This window comes from Ciconia boyciana, chromosome 2 (assembly GCF_034638445.1).
Source record: "Ciconia boyciana chromosome 2, ASM3463844v1, whole genome shotgun sequence".
Taxonomy (NCBI): domain Eukaryota; kingdom Metazoa; phylum Chordata; class Aves; order Ciconiiformes; family Ciconiidae; genus Ciconia; species Ciconia boyciana.
The window spans coordinates 106,879,062-106,902,409 of record NC_132935.1 but is presented as its reverse complement, the minus strand read 5'-3'; the positions used below and the strand labels follow the sequence as shown (position 1 = coordinate 106,902,409).

General features: G+C 38.5%; 1 protein-coding gene across 14 annotated transcripts in view; it reads right to left on the bottom strand.

The window, feature by feature from the left end:
* Positions 1–23,348, bottom strand: part of TNS3 (tensin 3) — a 249,233-nt gene that overhangs the window by 115,199 nt on the left and 110,686 nt on the right. For 12 of the 14 annotated variants that reach the window (XM_072853455.1, XM_072853458.1, XM_072853450.1 and 9 more), the window contains 6 exons: positions 15,302–15,354; positions 14,311–14,482; positions 8,040–8,090; positions 6,742–6,864; positions 5,109–5,173; positions 1,640–1,723 (listed from right to left, as the gene is read on the bottom strand). In XM_072853455.1, the coding sequence (XP_072709556.1) occupies positions 1,640–1,723; positions 5,109–5,173; positions 6,742–6,864; positions 8,040–8,090; positions 14,311–14,482; positions 15,302–15,354 (548 nt within the window). Of the gene's footprint in view, positions 1–1,639; positions 1,724–2,437; positions 2,473–5,108; positions 5,174–6,741; positions 6,865–8,039; positions 8,091–14,310; positions 14,483–15,301; positions 15,355–23,348 lie in introns of those variants that run through there. The other 2 variants (XM_072853454.1, XM_072853464.1) reach the window with 2 other exon arrangements.

Sequence of the window (23,348 nt, the reverse complement as noted above, 5' to 3'; positions counted from 1 at the left end):
CTCCTTTTCTCCAGGCTAAACAACCCCAGTTCCCTCAGCTGCACCTCATAAGGCTCGTTCTCCAGGTCCTTCACCAGCTTTGTTGCCCTTCTTTGGACATGCTCCAGCACCTCAATGTCTCTCTTGTAGTGGGGGCCCCAAAACTGAACACAGTATTGGAGGTGCGGCCTCACCAGTGCCAAGTAAGGGGCACAATCACTTCCCTACTCCTGCTGGCCACACTATTCCTGATACAAGCCAGGATGCCATTGGCTTTCTTGGACACCTGGGCACACTGCTGGCTCATATTCAGGTGGCTGTCAACCAACACCCCCAGGTCCTTTTCTGCCAGGCAGCTTTCCAGCCACTCTTCCCCAAGCCTGTAGCATTGCATGGGGTTGTTGTGGCCCAAGTGCAGGACCCAGCACTTAGCCTTGTTGAACCTCATACAATTGGCCTCAGCCCATCGATCCAGCCTGTCCAGGTCCCTCTGTAGAGCCTTCCTACCCTCCAGCAGACCAACACTCCCGCACAACTTGGTGTTGTCTGCAAGGACGACAGATTAAGAACATCTATTTCCTTTTGCTCGTTCAGTTCACATGTCTCTATCTGATAGGCACCACTCAAATCCTTATTATTAAAATGTGATATACATATATGCAGGCATAAAACTAGAAAAAGAAAAAAAAAGAGAGACCAGTAAACTTCTAGTTATGAAAAGTTTATTTCAAGTCTAATTGAATGCTGTGTTACTATTTTTCAAGTGAAAAAGAGCTGTGCAGGTCACCAAATGGGTTCAAGAAGTAACAGAAAAGTTTTTCTTATTTAGAGATTAACAGAACCAAATGCCTTATGCTCATTGTTACTACTTATTTTTCTAGTTTAATTACTAGCAAAGCCTTATCCTTTAAACAACTTCTAAAAACCCTACTATATAGATGCTGATTAAGACAAAAAATGAACAGGAATTACTAAATCAAATCCAATGGATAATTTATGTTTCTAAAAGAAGATTCACCTATATCACAACTTGCCTGAGGGATATCAATCTCTTTTGGTACTGAATCCTTCATTACCTCTCGTCAAAACGAGGTAAATAGCAAACCCCAGAACTATTCACTTTCCAAACTGCTTACTTTGAGTCCTAACTCAATCTTATACATGCAGACAGACTGAAAAGGTAAGACATCCAGATAGACAGAATGAATAAAGCATGCTTTGACAAACATTTACTGGCACAGACATGGGGCAGATGCATAATCTCCAGATCCTCCAAACAAGTGGTAATAAGATCTTTATTGCACACTAATCAACACACATCATTTATGCCACAGAAAAATGAGTTGATTATTATCTTGGAGCAATCAAGAAATAAACTGTGACATCTCTTTTTGTTAACAAACAATGCAGTAAGACCACATAGATAACAGTGTGGTACAAAAGGTCTTCTCTGTCTTGGGCTATGTGCAGGAACTGAATGAGAGATCTCATCAATCAAAGAATATTAATATAAGATAAAGTGCTGGGAGTTCAGGAATCACTGGAGGATCTTGTGGAAATAGCGTTCACATAGCAGGGGAGGGGGGCAGAAGATAAGGGATGGGGGCAGAAGATAACGATGCCATTTCTTATTGGTATGAATTAGAAACAAATTAAATACCTTCTTTGGGATGGCTGCATTAAAGCTGAAACTTTATCATCAAAGAATTTCTTCATAGCAAATCTGTCTAGAGCCTGATCAGCACTGTCAAAACAGAGACACAGATACCGTGTTATTCCAGTTCAGGGTTATCTTGGAAATTCAGCAGGTTACTGCTTGAAGTATGCCAAAATATTTGGAAGGAGACGGGAGAGGAGGGGAGAGGAGGGGAGAGGAGGGAGAGGAGGGGAGAGGAGGGAGAGGAGGGAGAGGAGGGAGAGGAGGGAGAGGAGGAGAGGAGGGAGAGGAGGGGAGAGGGAGGGGAGAGGAGGGAGAGGAGGGGAGAGGAGGGGAGAGGAGGGAGAGGAGGGGAGAGGAGGGGAGAGGAGGGAGAGGAGCGGAGAGGGGAGAGGAGGGGAGAGGAGGGGAGAGGAGGGGAGAGGAGGGGAGAGGAGGGGAGAGGAGGGGAGAGGAGGGGAGAGGAGGGGAGAGGAGGGGAGAGGAGGGGAGAGGAGGGGAGAGGAGGGGAGAGGAGGGGAGAGGAGGGGAGAGGAGGGGAGAGGAGGGGAGAGGAGGGGAGAGGAGGGGAGGAGAAAAGCACTTAACTAGCAACTCTGGCACTTAGAGGTCAGACAAGAATGTTTTTTCCACTGACACCTTCTCATTCCACACCTTAAGGCAGTTTCCTTCCTGAGGCAAAGTACCTACTCCCTTATTCAATTAACTGGATTGCATATTTCCAACGTGAGTATGTTAAAGTCATAATGCAATAAACTTGAGCAATTCAAGCAGCCCAGGCTGCAGAAGAAGGATACTTGCCATAATTTCCTGAAAGTGCCACTGGGAAGTTCTCTCTGCGAAATACAAATTTATTCTCTTTTTAAAAAAGAAGCAGCAACATTATGGAGATGAAAACCACTGCCTAGCTTTGACTGTAGTACAGTACATGATGTGCAAAGGATGTCGGGCTAGCGGACCATTTAAGCAGCCAAATAATTCATTCAGTCTTTGTTTCCTGTGCCCTGAGCCACCAAGGGAGAGAATGTTTAAAATAAAAGTGTCAGTCTTTGAAAAATAAATGTTTTGCATCAGACAACCACAAACTCTTCAAATGCACAATTAAGCAGCAACATATTTAGAAAAATACATTTTCTTCCATTCTCTATCCGGAATGGCTCTGATGTGGGTCTTCTGCATCTGTGCAGAGGAAGGCAAGAGGGTATAGAAAAAAGAAATAGAAGTGCCAAAAATCAGTAAGAATGCTGTTAACCACATATGTCAAGTAACATGCTATGCTGATTCTGTTGTATCTACACCAGATAAAAACAATGTGTCTCTTACAGATGTAGTTGACAGTGTTAATTAACATCAGGACATAAAAAAAGCAGAAGTTTCAAAATAATTAGACTCTGGAATCTCAAATTTTAAATTCCACATCTAGTTCAACCTAAATGAGTTCTGAGGAAAAAAATTACGCAAAGTATACATATGCATATCAAGGTAAAAATGGAATTTGTACCTTTTCCAAAAATTTATCAGAAGTTACCGATTGTCTTGATGGGGGTGCTGGATCAGGCTGTAAAGTCATGCCTTTTCTTCGTGGATGTTAAAGATTACATAGTGTGTGCTTTGAATATTCTTGACCCAAAAACTCTCTTCTTCACCCACCCCATCACAGATCTTCAATACATCTTCACCCACACTACCACCCAGAATTAGGCAACCCACTCATAACTGTCCAAAGACTGCCAGTACTTTACTTGTTAAAACAGAGTTTACCAACTATTACAAAAAGCTCTGTTTGCCCTCGTTAAATTTGACGGCACATTATTCCTTCCTAAATGAGAAAATCAGATACTTATAGCATATAACCAAAAGGGGTTTGCATCATCAGGCTTTTTCACTAAGCCTAGATTTTTTGGCATGTGCATGCAGACAATTAGGAACTTTATTTAGTGTGAAATCCTCAAAGTCCTCCAAGTACCATTTCTGACACAGCAGCTGGTACCCTCAACAGCAGCACCTGCAGTAATTTCTGCTTCTGTGAGGTTGCTGTGTACCATTTTGAAGAGTCTTGATAATGCTAGGAATATACAAATCCTAGCTGGGAAACTTCCCCAACCTCATTCTTACACAGAAAAGTTAGGTTTTGGATAGGAACTGACAGATATCCAGAAATTTAAAGGAGGGCTGCCAAACTCACTCCTCCCCTGCAACCTAACTGGAGGAATCCTGAATTTGTTTGGGGTAAAAGACAATGTTTTTCATCGGTGGGCTTTACAATCACATCCAGGTGTTGTTCTGTTATGGCATTACTAAAATGTATTTATAGCCAGGTACCACCTTTAAGGATGACATAACATGGCAACACTGAGATCACAGCACAGTACTATCCTCACTTGACAGATTTTGTCATTCACAATACTTCCCAACAAAATATTATAAAATTGTGGCAATCACTGTCCCAATTACTACTTGAAGATATATGTATTTATTTTTTCAGCACATGTTGGTGTGTATAATGCACTTAATTTCTTAGTCTACAATCACCTGTCGATCAAGCTTACCAGAGTGAACACAGATTATTTTCTGAGATGCTCATTTTACTGAAATCCACGAGTAATTTGCCATCAGCCTATAGTGATTCAGGACTTCATCCACTACAGTATTGGATGAAATCTATTACTGACAGACTGGTGTGAATTCAGAACCAAATTTGATTTAACCATGGCCTTTACGTGCATTTTTATTTTAATGCATTTATATACATATATACAAAAGAGAACAAGGGAAAACAATTTGATTAAAAACCAAACAAAAAACCCAAAACAAAACACATTTCATCCTTCTGAGACCATTTATCAAATTTTATCTTTGCTGACAGAAATTGTCAATTGTCATTTCATAATTTGGGCACTCTAAAAGAAACAATTAAAACCAAGTAATCAGACACCTACTGTTTGAACTGACTGCAAGATAAAGTCTAGATTATTTCTTAAACTGCATTCTGCACTTTGATCAATGTCTAGGAATTCCCTATTCAAATATTGATTCCAAATTCTAATAATTGTTTTCCCTAAGTACTTTAGGAATAGTTTCTCATTGATTCAAAAGAAGCAACTTGATGGATGTGGCAAATAGATGGGTTTAATAGAATAAAGATGGTATCATTATATAAAAATGGTTTCTTGCACATTTCTTCATTCATCTCGAAAGACCCTTTAGAGAATTTTCCTGCAGAATCATTGAATATCTGAGATTAGAAGGGACCTTAGGGTGTCCAACCTCCTGCTGAAAGCAGGACCACAAGAAAACTCTGTCATGAAAGCAGGCTACTTTAAGACATGCTCCAAGACTCTTTGAGAAGAAAACCTGACAAACCTTAACTGACAAACAGTAAGCTGACAAACAGTACTACAATTAAAAGGCATCTTTTTCTGATGTTTCCTTAATTGTAAAAAACACACAATATGCATTATTCACAACTTACCTTGCAGAAACATTGGTGAAGTGCATATATGATGATATGACTACGCCTATCCTTCCTTTTCCTCCCTGTATTAGGAAAAAGGGAATTATAACTTTTTAAATTTATTACATTATTGAGCACTATTTTATTTAAGACCCATAGTAAACAAAACTTTAAGACAGGAGATTAAGAGAGTCCTATTGCTCATGCATCCCTTTTGTTGTTGGAAAGGTGGTAACGATGGGCAGCAGCTTGTCTGTCTATGCAAGCTGGCCGACAAGTGACATAAAAAATACTAAGTAGGATTTCTATGTGTGTGCCTGTTGAGTCTTACTGACCAAAAGGAAATTATAAAAAAAAAATTTTGACCAGTAGTAGAAACATTGCATCAACTATTCTAATTTTATATTACTTTTTCCAGAGATCATTCAAGACAAGTCTAGATAACGTTGCAATTTCTGGCATGAAATGCTATAAAATACCTATTTCAGAAAGCATATGAGTTTCTGACAGGTTTGGGCATTTTTACCTCCCCAGCACCTGAGATTTATAACAATTACTACTTATTTTTCTATGGATAATTTAAAAAATGTTCCAAAAATCTTATTCAATAATTTACATGACATAAATTCAATACAATTTACCAAGCAGTAATTCTCACAGATTTCAAAACAATTTCAGTCTCTCAGCTGATACAAGTAGCTGTTATCTATCTTTGTGTTTGGAAACTTTAAAGTCATTACTGAAAGGCATTAATCAACAATGTGCATTACCAATTTGTATATAAAATACCTAGGAATACTTTGCCCCCTTTTCTTTTGTCCCATGTATGGGCCATTCTCCTGGCTGCAGTCCTGCAACTAGTGAGAATTCAACAGAGTTTCATACAATTATGGCATTCTCCCTGCAAGCAATTCAGGACTGGGGATTATACAACTGACTTGAAGAGAAGTTTTGGTCCCATTATAACCCTCATTCTGTTTAGAGTAACATCTGCCAGTGATACAGAGACAGATTTGCCTTGAGTGTCACCAGCACACCTACCAACTCAGTTCTAAATTCATTTTATCTGTATTTAATTAAGGCTTCCCTTTACTTCTCTTCATTGTGAGCAACCAAGGAGAAGAAGTAACACTGCACAATGATAGCTTTGCTGTAAGGCACTGCAATGATGCTGGCAGTTAGAACCTGTCAGAAGTACCCAGGAGGTACTTAATGCCCTCATTTCCTACAACCATACGACAGTCTAAAGGGATGAGCTGCGGTATGTTGCCAATCCTTATCCCACAACAAAATCCATGCATGTCGCAGAACATGAAGAGCTTCTAAAGAGTTTGCTATTGAGCTGGAAAAACCTCAAGCTTCTAAATACACTCACAGAAGTAGCACTGACCTTTGAAGGAAATGAACTGCAATGCTATACTCAGAGCAGAGGCTAGAACCTTAGTTAGCATAAAAAGCAATATATAACAAGCATGCAACGTCAGTGGATTTAAGCTTACTTAAATCAACTGAAGATCTGGCACACTGTTTCCAACATCAAAAACAGATCAAACTTCTTTTTTTATTTTTTAAAATGAGTAAGAATAAAGGACAAGGTTTTTGAAAATCAATACAAACTGATAGGCGATGTGTATACACAAAGCTCACTTACTCTGCAATGGATCACCACCACATGTTGAGGATCATTGTTCAGCCATGACTCCATAGCTTTGCAGATGGTGCACACCTTATCAAGAGGCGGAGCATGGAGATCAGGCCACCCCACATCCATAATCTGCAATTAAACAAGTAACATTCACAAGAGACACCTTGACCCTAATACTACATACTAAAATCTGGCTTCAAATAATTGTGATGGTGAAGAGTCTCCACATTTTTCCCAGCCCCAGATAATCATGTAATTTGAATGCCATGATGTAACTAAAATATGCTTATATGTCTCTCAAGGGGAAGAAGGGGATTTGTTTGTTTTTTTAAGATACCAGTACTTTTATAAAAACAAACAAACAAACAAAGAACTCCCCCCCAAAACCCACCCACCACTCACAGGTGACAACATTTCTGAAGATCTTGATTTCTTAAATAATTTTCAATTAGAAAAAAAAAAAAGAGGTATTTTATAATAGTAAAATATTCAGAAGGTCAAATTAGAACAAAGAACGTTAACTGGCCTAGTCCAGTATTTTCTGATTGTTTTCTATTCAGCTTTAGTCACTATATAATACTGTTTACTCAACCTATTATTATATGCATATTTAACCCTAACAAAACCAGTAACCATGAACAACTTAAATCCTTCATGATCAATAAAGCATTCAAAGGGTCAAAATTAAGAGTTCTTTTCATATTTTCCTCAGGTAGCATATATCCCTGTAAATCCACTGCTATAAATATACATCTGTGCTACTCTGGCCTTATAATAGCTGCTGAAGACTATCTGCATATCATTTTTTACAACAATTGGTGAGGAGGAACAAAAGACAGACACCAATAGCTCCCTTCCTTTACATCTCTATTGTGCAGAGAAACAACTATGGAAAGATAGTGTAAAAGGGAAGTCTATATCTGAACCGAGTTCACTAGCTTCAGCTATCAGACTATATTACAGTATATAACCCCTAGTATCCTGTGACTGCTGGTATACTGAAAGTATACCTGGAGTAAAATTTATATCACTCAATAGGAATTTTTCAGTAGTCACAACAGGCTTCAGGTCCTGTGTGAAAAGTCTAAGAAAACAACAGGAACGGCTATGTAAAGCACAGACCTAACAGACACAAAAGAGAACTTGGGAAAAAATAAAAAGGGATTCATGTGGGGTTTTTTACCATCTTCCAAAAGTTGTTCTCTTACTCTGTATATCAACACTTGCATAGCTTCAGGGCTTATCGGGCCATTTAAGTTGTATTTAACACTAGAAAAAGGTATGTTATCGAAGACAACCAATACCTTTGGGTTAAGCTTGGCAAGGTCATATCTCTTTTCAGAGAGGTTTAACACCTGTTCAGAAAGAAAAAAACGTCAACCATCAAGACTTCATAATTTATGTAGCAAATAGCTGTATTTGAAAGACATGATAATTACAAGACACTACAGTGGTAAGGCTTCAGGTTTGCCTACTGTTTTACTAAACTAAATTAACATTTGAAGTCAGGTAGCACTAGCAAATGTATTTCAGGTATTCAGTTATTATACAATGAAACTAAAGATGAAACTAAATGCACATTTTGAAAAAGGACAATTAAAATTCTCCTACATTTTATTTATTTCACATGGCTTTATTTTAGTCAGAGGTATACTGAGAGACCTGGGTACCATGCAAAATAACTGCACGGCGTAAGAATTAACAAAGAAAAGTCTGGGAGGGCGATAGAGTCTTAAATACTTCAATTTGAGTGTCTGGCAAGAAAATATTGGTCTGTCAAAACTTCACAGGGATGATATGGCATAGCCATTTAACTACAGCTTAGCCTGTGAGATCTTCCAACTCTTCTGTTAATCCATTAGACAGTACACTTAGTGCTAAATAAGGGACAATTAAAGAGATAGACTGCTAAATGAACATAAAGAAAAATAAAAATAAAGCAGTGTATACAAGTGTATCTGACACTTTCATTAGGAAGTACCTTTAGGAAGTACATTAAATCAGTATCAATCAATAGCAAAAAGCTGAAATATCAATACTCAACAACTGAAGCAATGCTACTGAGGCAGATTCTCTTTCATAGTGTGGCTATTTCGCATCACAAGGAGTTAAGTATAAATGACATTCATAATAATTTAAAAAGCCTCATTACACTGCCAGATTGGGATAAACAGACCATAAATATGAGAAATAGTAAATATGAGGGATAAGTCCATTATACAGTTCACTACTACCCAAGGACAATTTAAGAACCCTTTTCTAAAGTGTGTCATCCCGTTTGGCGTTAACGAGCACTCTCATCAGCAGTGTCAGCAAAGAAGCCAAGAACTGAACAGGCTAAAGAAACTATATAATTTCGCTTTTAGAAGCTGGTGCCTGCTGCTCACTGATGTGGTACTTATCTAAGTTGAACATGCAAGCCCATCATGGACACAGTGGAAGCAGGAAGACATACCATCTTTAGGAAAAAGTACACTTTTTGAACAAAAAAATCATCCAGAGAAAGAAGAAACCCCCAAATTAACAAGGTACCTAAGAAAATAGCTTCTATTTTAAGCTGCATAAGGTTCTGGAATCACACATGATATTGACCATGAAGGGTATACACCACTTTCATTGACCTCAAACCCCAAAGGAAAGCATAAAACATCTTTATATGATGAGGAACATGGTCTTTATTCCAATATATTGTTTGCATTTTAAACAGATTACTGCTGAAGAGCTAAATGGCAATCAAAAATTCATATGTGCACTGCCCATATTATTTTGGATCAGGAAGATGTATCAACATTTACAATTAAGACTATAGTTATCCATCCAGAAATACCAACTGTAATTTAACAGGAATGAAACCAGAAGCGTCGTATACAAATGACTCACAAAAATTTCTGTAATTTTCTATCAGTCTTAATATTTGCAAAACAATTTAGTGGAGAGCTGTATTTCTCAGTACGGAATTCTTAAAATTACTGTTAAAGCTATGTTAAGAGATCAATTACCTAAAATTTTCCACAGAAAAAAAAGTGCTATTTGGTGCGGACTTTTCTTATTCATCTTTCTTGTTGATTTATATGCAAGATCAGTTTCAAATTCCTGTGTGTCAAGATATGGCCCTGTTCATGATGGGTATTTGTCATTGCTGGATCAGATGTCAAACTCAAAGATGCTGTTGTACCCAAGTCCCTGCCAAGCTATAGAGTAGAGATCAAACTGAGATACTCTAGGAGCCCTGTCAGTGCAGAATAGAGACCAGAAGGTACAGGAACCAACTCTTCACAAACAACAACAAAAGAGGTCACAGAATTTTTTGAAGAGAAGCATATGCTATAAATAGATGTCAGTGGAAGATTAACTGCATCTTTTTTAGCCCCTTTTTGGCATACCCTAGGTCTACTGACTTATATTTTGGTACAAGAAAGAGGAGCATTAGCCTTTAGTTCTATGAAACTTAAACATTTTGCCCTAAATTTTAGGACCTCATCTAAAGAATAAAAATTAAGGAAGATAAAGCAAGTGGGGAAAAAGAAACCCTTCCTCCTTATACACAGTGGAGAGGAAACATCCCCCTCCCCCTTCCCATATGATTTAATCCTGAACTGGGAAGTAACCAGTACTATTAAGATAATATTAATTCTCGCATTCTGCTGAATGCTCAGCAACACCATAGACCAAAAATAAGGAGACCTTTTAGCTGGAGAAGAGACCTTTATGAAGGTACTAATGGGTCTTAGATTTGGTCTGCTCCTTAATCAGACAACCAGAAATACAAAATCTCATGCGAAAGAACAGAAACAAATAGCACGTAGCTGGCAATTTTGGAAAGCGAAAGATGTACTGTGGTCATATGACACAAAATACTGACTGGGGAACAATTCACCAGCCTACAGCTTGTTCCATTAAGGAGAAGAGACTGGGAGAGCAGGCAGGCAAAACTCTTCTACCAGGTGGGACCAAACTTGCTTGCCAAAAACAGCGGTAACCTTGTGTTGAGTAAAGAGCAGGGCAAAGAGGAAGGTGGCCAAAACATAACATAAGCTAAAATTAACAAATTGTTCCAACTAGTAAAGCAACAGCAACACAAGCATTACGATATCATTTACATATGCAAGATGAAGAAAATGCACAGTAGTTATATTAGTCTAACCTAGTAACAAATACGTATATGCTAAGACTGCAGTGTAACCACTGAAATCTTTTTATAAATTGTAGCAGTGGGTTTGGGGTTTGTTTCACTTTTAAAAAAGAACTGACCATTAATTTAGACAATAGTATTTATTATCAGATTCCTAATGCCTTTGATATAAATGAGTTACTGTTCATCAGCTGCTCTGTATGCCCCTATGTAGATATCTCTCTAACTAGTGAGCTAATTTAGAATAGTTTACTCCTCAAAAAACTTGATTACCTTTCAGTCACTGTGGATACAAAAATGTAACTGGAGCACACTAATACAGCAGCAGACAGAAATAAGGTAACTTGCTCATTTATCACTGCTCTAAATCAACATCAAGCGAACTGCTTTGACAACTGTAAGTAATAAACACAGCAATAAAACCAGTTGGAGTCACTGAAAAAAACATACATATTTATCTATTTTAAACACCAAAACATTCAGTTTTAGGAAATGAGCATAAAATCAGACAAATATACAGACAAGCTCATAATGGGTTTTTTTGGTTAAAAGCTCAAAATATCTGAACAATTGAGCATTACTCCTCTCTAACAAGTGCAATGCATGGCAAACATTTCAGTCAAAATAGCATGACAAATACGTTACTGATGAAGTTGATCGAATGGTAACATAATGGTGAATTTATTTTTGCAAACTGAGTTTTTCAGTTAACAGAGCAATTGTGTCATTTAAACTGTTTTTTGCTTTCTGACAAATGTTTGCACTGTGTGTATTTTGAAAGTACCGGTGTAAACAGCATTCACTTGGAATCAAGCCTTTGAATCTTGCAATAACATATGCATTCCTTTGTAACCAAGAGACAATTTTATTAGGGAATAAAAGGATGCTTCATACTATCCTTTAAATCCCCTTACTTTGAAAGGTTTGGGTTTTCAAATAAACATTTGTTGCAGAAAGAGTCTGTCAATGAAAATACGCTGCATGAAAGCAAACATATCAATGCACTACTGTTTCTTGGCCACTTTAAAAACTATGTTTTAACAAATGTATTATGGAATATTTTATCTCTCTCATTTCTTTCTTTTCTCTGTCTAATCCAGAGATTCTTAATTGATGATTAATATAAAACAATAATAACTTAAGGATGAGAGGGAATGGCCTCAAATTGCACCAGGGGAGGTTTAGATCGGATATCAGGAAAAATTTCATCACCAAAACAGTTGTCAAGCATTGCAACAGGCTGCCCAGGGAAGTGGTTGAGTCAGTATCCCTGGAGGTATTTAAAAGACCTGTAGATGTGGTGCTTAGGGACATGGTTTAGTGGTGGACTTGGCAGTGCTAGGTTAACAGTTGGACCTAATGATCGTAAGGGTCTTTTCCAACCTAGACGATTCTATGATTCTACTCTATGATTGAAAAAGTCTTCTGCTATTTTTTACATAAAAGCTTGCTTGTTATAATGGCCAATTTCTAAGGGCTATCAGCATTTGAAGAACAGGCTTTTACAACTCTACATGAATTTTGGACAACAAAGCAGAGAAAAATTTACTGTAAGCTATGGACAGGCTTCCATCTCTCCATAATGGACTCTGGTCTTGGACTGTCGAAGTATAATGCCCTACTGTTAGAGAAAATGAGATACTTATGATTTTTTGTTCATACTCCTTGTAACAAACTGAGACTCAAACAGACAACAATGCACTCACCCAATTCTTTGGGTGTATCATTCTCCTTTTCTGTCCTCACTATCAACTGTAGTGGCAACAGTTGAACATATATAAAAATCTGGAGGGAGAACAGCTAGATAAGAAGTGACAAATGCTGATTTGTAGTATACGTTCTGCTAGCTGAGACCCTGACCCTGAAAGTGTAAAACTGTTCTCATCAACTCCAACAGAACTGCTCACTTGCATACCTTTTTTGAGGGTTTTGGCGGGGTATTTTTTGCTGCTCTACACGTGCCTCTTGAGCAGACTGAAGCAGTCTTTGAAACATGAGAAACAAAAGATAGTTTAAAAATGAGCCCTCTCGATCTACAACCTGGCTGTGGTTTGCCAGGGTATCTTGCAAATTTGCGGAAACATACTTGGAGCAGAGTGCATCAAAATTCCTTTTGACCAAGCCAGCCGACTTCCAAAGTACTCATTAGGATATAAATAAATAAATAGAACAAAACTAAAACAAAACCAAAAACCCCCACAGATCCAAACTTTGCAAGAGAAACTGACTGCAATCCCACTTAGAGAGAGGACACCCTAAATAAGACTTACCATGTATCAGATTTCGTAATACAAACAGGTGTTTAGTGAGATTTAACTGGACTGAGACTACAAGCTTATTTCAGAAATACCAAAACACTGCTGTTGCATGGGAAAGGCCACTGAGAACAGGTGAATTTGAGCAAGAAAAGCTCTACATACAGGTCACCTTCAAACTATTACTATCTTGTGCCTTACAAGCTACCAACGCCTGATGGAAGGGAAGCCAAGGGCAAGAAGATGGCATGCTGAGGACATCAGACCAAAATACAAGCATTACAAGTGCATCTTGAGGACAACAGCTGGCTCATAATGCATCTATGACACCTCGGTTTGTGAGCAAAAGGTAATGTATTTAAATCATTAGGTGGAATCTCTCCAGAAACTAATTTCCACCATGAGTCAAGTTCGTGCTCCTGAAGCCATGGATTTGATTGTAATAGTTTACACATGCTAACTAAAAAGACAGTAGAAGTAAATAAAATATTGGCCCTGTTTTAAATTCACCTTAAATGAACAAGCTGAGACAATTCACACCATAGGATTTAGATGCACTAGCCAGAAAACAGCACAGGAGATTAACAGTTTGGGCCATCATTAAAAAAAAAAAAAAAAAATCTGCACACGGAGCTCATTATAGATTTGCTTACAACTTAATTTCCTATAGAAAACTAAACAGCAGGAAAAAATGCATCTAAATCAAGTTAACAAGAAAGAGCTGGACAGAACACACTAACAGGAACCCTACTTTGATATGTTGTTTCACAATATATAGTAGAGACAGCCAAGACATGATGGTGAGAGACCATCAGATACTCAGCTGAGGACCCAGATGTAGCTGGCTGCTAGAAAAAAAGAATGTACTCCACATTGCAGGGTGTGTATCTTTTAAAAGCATGCTTTGGACAATGAAAACGGTCAGTGCAATTATTCTACAGCATTTGACTATGTGCTATCATAACAGAGACTGCAGTGGCACCAGCAGAGAACTGCTTTTAATATCTGCCCTTGCCTAACAGCTTAAAACACTACTGAAAATCTTGCTGTTGCTTGCAAAGCTGTAAAGGTGGACCAAAGAGACTTTAGATGAGTGACTTTTGGTTTATAATGGTACATGTGGACCTACAAGTGGTATTCCTGCAGGACAGAAGAAGATGTATCACAAAAGACTGATCCTACACATACCAAGTAATTATCCCCATGTTTGGATTTGAGCATTCGGGTTACATCTTGTAGATTGTGGAGGTAAGTTTCCTCAGAACAGCTAGCAGGGAAGGATACAGCGATGATCCGCTCTGTGATGTAAGTGAGGTCAAGTTCATAGCCTTCCTCCATAATGTGATCAAAGTCTGCACTTCTGTGAAGAAATGAGATGTGGCAGTTCAGACCAAAGCAGCCGAGAACAAACATAGCATATTAATGAGAAGAAACTGCAACTTGGACTCATACAGTCAAGCATCCGATGTTTCCAATATTTTCATTACAATTACAACTTATCAAATGCCTACAGAGCTCAAATTATTCAGTTCAGTACACAAATGGAGTTAGCCGAACATCAGAGTTCTTCACATCAGAACTACAGTGAAAAAATCTCTGCCACCAATAATGTAGAAAAGCAGTAAAACAAGCAACTTTGACAAACACTAGTGCAACAAATATGGGAGTTAAACAGAAAACATATACGTACTTATGTCTGCACAAATCTCTCTTTCTGTGGAATTCTGAAAATGCTTTACAAATTGGTAGATTCACCAGTGATATGTAAAACACTGCAGATAGATACCATCTTGAAATTTGCTCTGAGTAACACTGCAGTGAATCCAAAACCAGTCCCCAAACTGCAACAGACATCAATGTAATGCAATTAATCTCACAGGTTAGCCTACACATACTGTTTACTCTAACTTCTCCTTTTCCAGGTTGAGGGCACAACTGGGCACCTTACCTTGTCCTTCTTAATAGAATAATCAGAAGATCACAGTCATTAAGTTAAAAGTAAGCTCAGCAAATATGCCCAGTTTTTTTCTCAGATAGGAATTGTAAAAATGGTCCTTGCATAGCAGGACATGTCTTGCAGAAGACTGAACTCACAGAAATCACAACCACAAATAACAAAACCTAAACCCACCACAGCATTATGTGATACTATTGCACAAAATATGAAATAAATACTTGCCGTGATCCTTTGTCACAACTGAAAGAGGAGTTCTTTGAAGCACTGCTGGAATTCTGGAACAAAGAAAGCAGAGCGGTCAATTCGGTACCTTCCTTGCTGCCACTCATGTCAATGTTCCTGCCTTTTTTCCTCATTTATTATGTACATACTGTGGAAAACTATACCAACAATAGGATAAGAGAGTATCATCGCCTTATGTTTTGACTGCAAACACTGTGGTTATGGCCAGGTTATGCCCAACTCTTCATACAGACTCACTACTACCTCTTCCAACTCACTACATCCAGAGAAGGACTGGTTGTCTTCTGTGCTCTTCTTGGTAACTGCATTAAGATTAGAGAAAACATTCAATGGAATTCTGAGATGAAGCTTGAATTTCTGTATAAACCTGCAAAAGTAAGTTCCTCTCAAGTGATTCTCCTACGACAATATTGAAAAATATACTCAATTTATTCCAGTATTAGAGTCCTGGGAGTTTGAATAGAAGCCTGAGCTGCAATGGTTTTGCTTTATGAGAATTTAGTGTGTGTCTTTTGTACTTCCATTTGTTCAGTAATAGTAACTATGTGTTATAAAGTGTCAAAATGTTCTTCCCCATGAACTTTAGTAACAGAATTTTTCTCATCTAATTTTAGCTGTCTCAGAATTAAGCGCCAGTGCGATAGTCACCCAAGCTCTCTGTACGTAATGGAGAGAAACAGAGACATCTAGAGGGGGCAGTATCGCTTCCTTCCAGGACAGGTTTTTAGAAAAAGACAGCTATTACTATACTAACATTAAATAAAAATTAAAAAAAATATTTACTTTTCATTTAGATATATCTTTTTACACAGAAAATCAGAAGTTCAATTTAATATCATGCATCAGTAACTCCATAACAGAAAGAGTATTCACTCGTCTTCCTGCCCTGAATTGATACTTACTATACAGAAAAATGCACAGAAAAGCTTATTTAGATGAAGGGTAAGAGCTGGAAAGTTGATAAACCCTATCTATTTTGGTTACACACCTGACAAATATTCCCAAACCAAATAAATTGTGTTTGAATGGAAGAGGCCTTAGAACTTTCCATACAGTGACGCTGTATATCAAAATCTGGGAACAGCTAGGACACATACAAGCATGCAAGGGGCACGTTTCCTTCCAAAATTTCTGGAAATGAGCTGTTCTGGCAAATTTTAAAGCACACCTGATGGCATAAGGTGCACCTCACCAAAGTGCTTGGTCCCAGTTCCACTAGTTCCTGTCTTTACTTAGACAACAAAAAATAAGGAAACTTCATGGTATTTTCAGCTTCTGTTTACTCAATCCTTTCTTAAGGTTTTAAAGGCTGTAGGTAATACACCGTGGATGCCAAAACAAGTAAATAACTAATAACTGAAATTCAAGGCAAAGCTTTTAGTTTGTTTTGTTTTTGTAACTAGAAAGCAATTAGTGGGACATGCTTCTCCCTCCACTTCCTTGGTCTCTGTTGGTCACACAGATGTATCCATTGCTTAAGGAGTACTTCCACCACTTTTAATAAATTCTATAACTAAACCTCCATGTAACCTGAATAATCAGTCACTTAGCGGCTTCCTCTGGTAAGAAAATAAGTGATAAAATCATTCTCTATTGCACACTGTTGTAGCATATAAACTAGCATATAACCTAGTAGCATGCAGCGTATACGCATATGAACAATAACATAATGCAAACCACTAGCAGAAAAAAACCCTGTTAGTGAGATCTATATTTACTGTATGCATGCTGTGTCACCTACTGAAATGCGAAGTACCCTTTCCTGCTCTGTGTACAAAAATGGATAATCCTGACAACTTCCACAATTCAACAGGTGGTACAACTTAAAATTTAAATTACCAGTGCTGTTTGAAAAGAAATTGTCTTCAAGTACCTATAATACAGTTTAAAACTCTAGCTGATAGGTTGCATGTAAAAAAATATATCAGCTTAAAAGGACTCTTCTGCTGAAATCTCATCTGGGTATCACGTTTCATTGCATGGTCTCGAATAGCTGCAATACTCTTCAGTCTGTCATTATGGGTATGCTTTTATACTTATTCTGGACAGCTCCCAAAATCAACAGAACCCTACCACCTTCAAAAAATACTTTGATTCAGACCATGAAACTTCCCATTGCCTGTCTGTGGTGCACCAAAGTACTAAATTTTACTTAACCCTACATAAGGTCAAGATCACCTTGTACATTTTATGTTGACTACAGACAATGACTTGTTGGCAAATGGACAAACAGTCAAGGACATACCTCCATTTTTCTGCATGTCCTAGATTATAGTCACTCCCTCCTCTCTTCCATGGCTTAATTATCTTGTAGCTAGCGATGCCTTGTTTTTTCTTCAGTTTCTTCTTTTTACTATTTATTTTGTTTACTAATTATCAATGACTACACCACTAACTTTTCCCCTCACAGCTAAAATATTTAGCAAAATCCAACAAAGATATAATACATGATTTACTACAGAGGCAAAATGGTTACTGAAAAAGCTTAAAGGTTTGATGAAACACATAGAATATATGCACACACCCCTAACAACATGTTCTCAAACACATGAAGAAGCTGTTACAGCATTTCTCACAACAGGCAACCTGTAAACGTGAGACATATCTTACCATGCTTCTGACTGAATTCAGGTTTAATAGTCAAATAAAACCAATCTTGAACTTCTGTGACTGCTTGTCTCCCCCCCCCCCCCCCCTCCATTTCTGTATGGTTTCAGGGTCACTTCACTGATAAGGAGGAATTCTTTGTTCTGGACCAAGTTATACACACCTACCAGCAGAATACAAGTTTCACCAAGCACAGCAACAGCACAGGGCAGACTATCCATAAAGGCAAACCATCTCCATCCAAGTAAAGAAAAAACACTATTTTCTGCCGTGCTGCACACTGGGGGGATAACATTTTGCACATTTGGCTAATCTTCCAAGACAGCAAATGCCATCTGGCATCTGCCAGGATGGACAATTACACAGAAAACCTTGTAAAACTAGATATGATTTTCATTTCCTGTCAACCAACAGCAGTAGAGAAGATGAAGGGGAATGAAAAATAATGGCTCAAAAAGGGGTGTTTAACCACACCTGGCTAAAAATTTGGAGTTGTAACTAGGACAGATCCAGTGGAACTAGCGCTTGGTTTGTTGCCAGTAGGACAGACCACCCTGAGATTATTCTTCCTTGAGCTTCTTGCCACAATTCTTGTTCCCCTGCTTCCCTGGGACTATCTGGCAATGCAGACAGTATAACCAGTCATTTGAGAAGCAGAGTTTTGAAAAAAGAAAACACCTCCCATTTACCTATTAATTAAGTTTTAAGGAATTTTTATATCCCAAACAAACAGATCAATCCCAAACAATAACACATAAAAGTTATCCCTATGTAAACAAGTGCAAAGAGCCTTTTGGTCAGACAAATTTAGCTGCAGTTGTTGCATGAAAGCCAGAAGGGGGAAGCAATTGCTTCTCAAAAAACAACTGTCTTCTCTCCAGCCACAGAATGATATTAACGAGAAAATTCATTGCATCTAAGGTACGACATCATTGCCCTTTACCAGTGAAAAGTCAAGCCACGCACCTCTTTCCTTTGACATCCTCCTTACTGCTTCTTTTACCATCTCTGGCTCCTGAATCTAGTCCTGGGCACATTGCAGAGCTTGCTATCCCAACTTTCTCAAAAATGCAGTCCTCGGACAAGACCATCCCACAGTCCAGTACAGCCTAAGCATGATACAGAAGCTAATAAACAGGCCCATATTTAATTCTATATTGTTTTCACCAGGTTACAACAGTCACTAGAAGGTAAGTTTCCCAGCACAGCCTGCTTGCCAAGGAAGCGGGCAAGAGCAATTAAAGCACAGCTTGGGCAAAACAGGCTTTTGAGATCAGTCCTGTTTATTCACCTTCCTCTGACACCAAAGAGGGTGAACCTGCTTATGGATTACCTAGTCTGCCTCAAATAGCAAGCTTGTGCTGTCCCAGGCAACAGGCTGCATCTCATACCTTTACAATCTCTTTTCCAGTCTCTCCACAGCTTCAGAGCAAAACCACGACACAGGTATAGTACAGGCCATCTCACACAGTGTGGCACTGAGGTGGCATTGAGACACCTTCTGCACTAGTCCAGAAACAGAAGGAGTAAGAAATAACCTCTCTGCTAAACCTGCATCCCCTTGCCTATGACGAAAGGCTGCCTCTCAAGGAAAGAAATGGGGACAATCAAGTAAAAAAAATTAAAATAAGTCATATCTGTAAAAAAATTGTGTCTCTCAGCAAGATGATCATCCTCAACCTTTCCAACAACTGAATAAGGGAACTTGGGTTATAGCTAGTAGGCTATAACCCAAGTTAAAATGAAGTGGCTTTAATCCACTTCATAGGCTAAAGTCCTCTGTAGTAGGACTTCAGAGACCAGAAAGATCATGGAAGGGACAAAGGGTAAAGGGTGATCAGTTTTGCCCCAGATAAATTCATTTGCATTTTGTCAGTACACTGATTTACTGTCTTTTATATGACAGATCTGGGGAAAAAAAATAATCAAAAACCTAGTATGTAAATGGCTAGTTTCCAATACCAAAGGAAAACTAGACATGTGGACCACACATGGGCTTAGAAATACCAGGTGGGATAACGACTTACCCCTTTTAAGATTAGAATCAAAGGCAGGCTAAGGAAGCCAAATGAAAAATCATTCAGTAGCCTTTCCCAAGGCCCTGTTCCTGGCATTGAACTATAATATAATACAATATCTGCTTAAAAGTGATCTCAGCAGAATATAAGAACTACTGGTTTCAAGGACCAGGTTGTTTTAAACAGCTGAGACAGCTGTACATCAACTATATGCTCCTCCGAGAAACAGCACTACCGAAATCCCACAGCTCCAGAATCTGACATGCGTTCACACAGTTCATCTATTTCTCTCCTGGGCTCCTTCTTAAATGGGAGCATTAACAAGTGTAAGGACCAATGAGTAGAAACTACAACTATCTGAAATGTAAATCAATGAGTAATCTGTGTCTTAAAGGTAACAGAACATATTTTGAAAGAATGACATGGATCTATTTGGGATATAAATATTTTAATGTTGATATAAACATCAGAAAACTTGATTAGCTAATTTGTCATAAAATTACATGCATTTTACACAGCTTTTAATTAGCTTGTGAAACTTTTTTCCACACAAATCACCATTCAAACCGCCACAAATAAGAATATGAATAGAGAGACTGATCAGTGGGGGACCCGAATGCATTTTAACCAAATTTGTGACGGTATTTTCATTCCCCAAGCCATGGACAGGAATCAGAAGAAATTCTCTAACCTATTCTAAGGCATAGTGTAACAGTTCTATATACTCCAGGGTACTGCAGAAAAGACAAGACAATGAACTACACTGATCGTTGGACTGCTCCACCATGATAATTCTTACTGACACAGTAAGCTGCTTTTAGAAGCTACAGTGAAACATGTTTGGATGTCTTGGATGAGAACCAAAATTTGCATAATCTTTTGGCCTCTGGCTTTAGAATGATTCCTAATGCGGAAAAATAAAGATTCATGCCTTGAGAATGCAAGTGTCTCTATGTTACTGTGTATCTATTCCTGCAGTAAATATTAAAATATTAATAAAAAAAAATCTTTTTTGGAGTTGACTCTCTGCAGAAGACATTTATGATTATTTCTACTGCAAACAGCTATTTGTTTGGCTATACATTTTACCTGTGTTCTGTATACTGTGTTCTGTAAAAATAATGGTCTGTTCCCCTATGTAGTGTAACAGCAAGAGTCCAGACAGATGTGCCCCTTGCAAGTAGCAGTGTCTGCAAAAGTTATAAATCCCAGCTTGCTGTCTCCCTGACAAAAACTACCCTGACTCTCAGCTGCTGGCAAAGCTGCTCCCACGATTCTTCCCTATAAGACTTCAGCCAAGACAGGTCAGGCTCCCCTAAACAAGTTAACTGTAAGGCTTTCTAATCCAGCTCATCTTTATCATGTTCGTGGGGTACTTGGATATGGAGTTCCATCTACCAATCTGCCAGGGCAACAAGGAACTAATCGAGGCAGGAAGATCATCTTCCAACTCACTTAGATTCAGAAAAGCAGCCCTGCTCACAGCCTGAAAGTCCCTGGTACAACTGGGTCTTCTATCCATCCTTTTATCTTCTTTTAAAAAATTGAAATTCATAACAGAGAGAAGCATAACATAGCCAATTTTTGCTACTAAGGGCTCTTTAGGAGAGAGTACTGCATGCCTGTAAAGTCCATATTTTCAAGTGAGAATGCGGCACAATTGATGTTTTACTTCATATACAATTTTACAGATACACATATTTACATTTGGAAAACCATAATATTTCTGAAGCCTTAGTTCTACAATGTCTCAAGACTAGGAGTTCACACTGAGCTTCATGAGGCTAGCACCTAGCCCTAACCAGTGCTGTGTAACACTGTCCCTAGCATGCACAGAACAGGAACACACCTGCCTGGGTGAGTTAGAGTCGTGTCAACACTCAAATGACTGTGTTCCACTGCAAACCTATGGGGAAACTTACTACATCAGTATTTAAGTACTACCATGTTTAGTGTTGGGTAAGGAGTTTACCTCAACTGACTAAAATAATACATGTGCTCCAGCTCCAGTTGTAGCATAGTTTCAAAGTTTCATAGTTTACTCCAGAGCTTTGAAACAGCTTCCTGAATGAATACTATCCACAGGCAATGTAATTAAGCACAAAAGACACAGCACAGCTTAAAAGTTTCTGCATTAATTCACACCTACCGCGTTATGAGGCTGTGTAGAAGTCCTGTACAGCATGACTCAGTAGCACCTAACGCAAAGTTCCTGTATGTATGTGCTCTGCTCCCTAACTCTGTAAAAAGATAGTGATGTTCACAGTGGAAAGAAAAAATGTGGTGGCAGAGGGAAAGACTTCAGAAGTAGATCTCCCGAGTTTCTCTCTGACCTAGTCAAGATGCAAGAGATCAAAACTGAAGCAAACAGTCTTCATCACAAATTTAGCACCCTATTAACTAACAGAAAATTATGTGCCTGCAATTCTTGGATAGAAAGTGACAGAATCACTTCTGCCAGCCTTTAGTTGAAACAAGAAGCTTCATTTATTTGTTTCTAATATGTTAATATTAAGAATAAAATAAGATTCCAGTCCATAGGGGCATGAGAAAGCCCTCTAAATGTAAGAAAATGCACTTCTGACTTCCTGAGTAAGACAGTGTTATCCATGCCTCAGAGCTATCCCAAACATTAGAATTAAGCTAACAAAATTTTGGTTCTGACTCTACCTAGAATTCAAGCCAAACTCTCTTTGTTGAGGTTTACACATCTTTCTTATAAAGCAGTAAGGGCTGATGCTAGAAATATTCCATTAGCAGCCACATTGCTAGGAAAAAGCAGGAGAGCTTTTTTTTCCTGGACCAGATGCCATGGAACAAGATGCAAAGGAGAGAGAGGAAGGAAGAAATCACAGAGCCAAAAAAGGGTCAGACAGGTTAAAGCAGTCTATTCCAATTTAGTTAATAAACCAAAAGGAGAGTAAGTACGGCACAAATTTAGAAGGAAGAGAAAGCAGGAAGACGAAGAATGCACCTCCCATTAGCACTACACAGATGGGATGTGAGCTGCAGTCATGGGTCACAGAACCAGAGCTGCAAAAGCCTCATGCAGGCAACGGCTGCATCTAGCCCCACTGTCTGGAGACAGAACTTTCTTATGAATCCACCAGCCTTGCAGCTTTACACCTCCTCTCTTTTCCAAACAGGAGTATGTGTTCCTACCACTGTATTTCAGTTGGGAACTTTATTCTATTTCCCAGCGACCCCTTGCCCCTCATCCATGTCACCCTTTGCTCCTGGGGTATACTGGTCCACAGAAAGTAACTACCAAAAATTTCAGGAAACTTGCTAATGGTCAAATAATAACTAATGCAAAATATAGTAGGACAAGAGGCACAGCTGAAAAAGCACTGCTTGCCATTAAAGCTGCCTTCAAAATGGCTGTGCATGAGCTACTACAT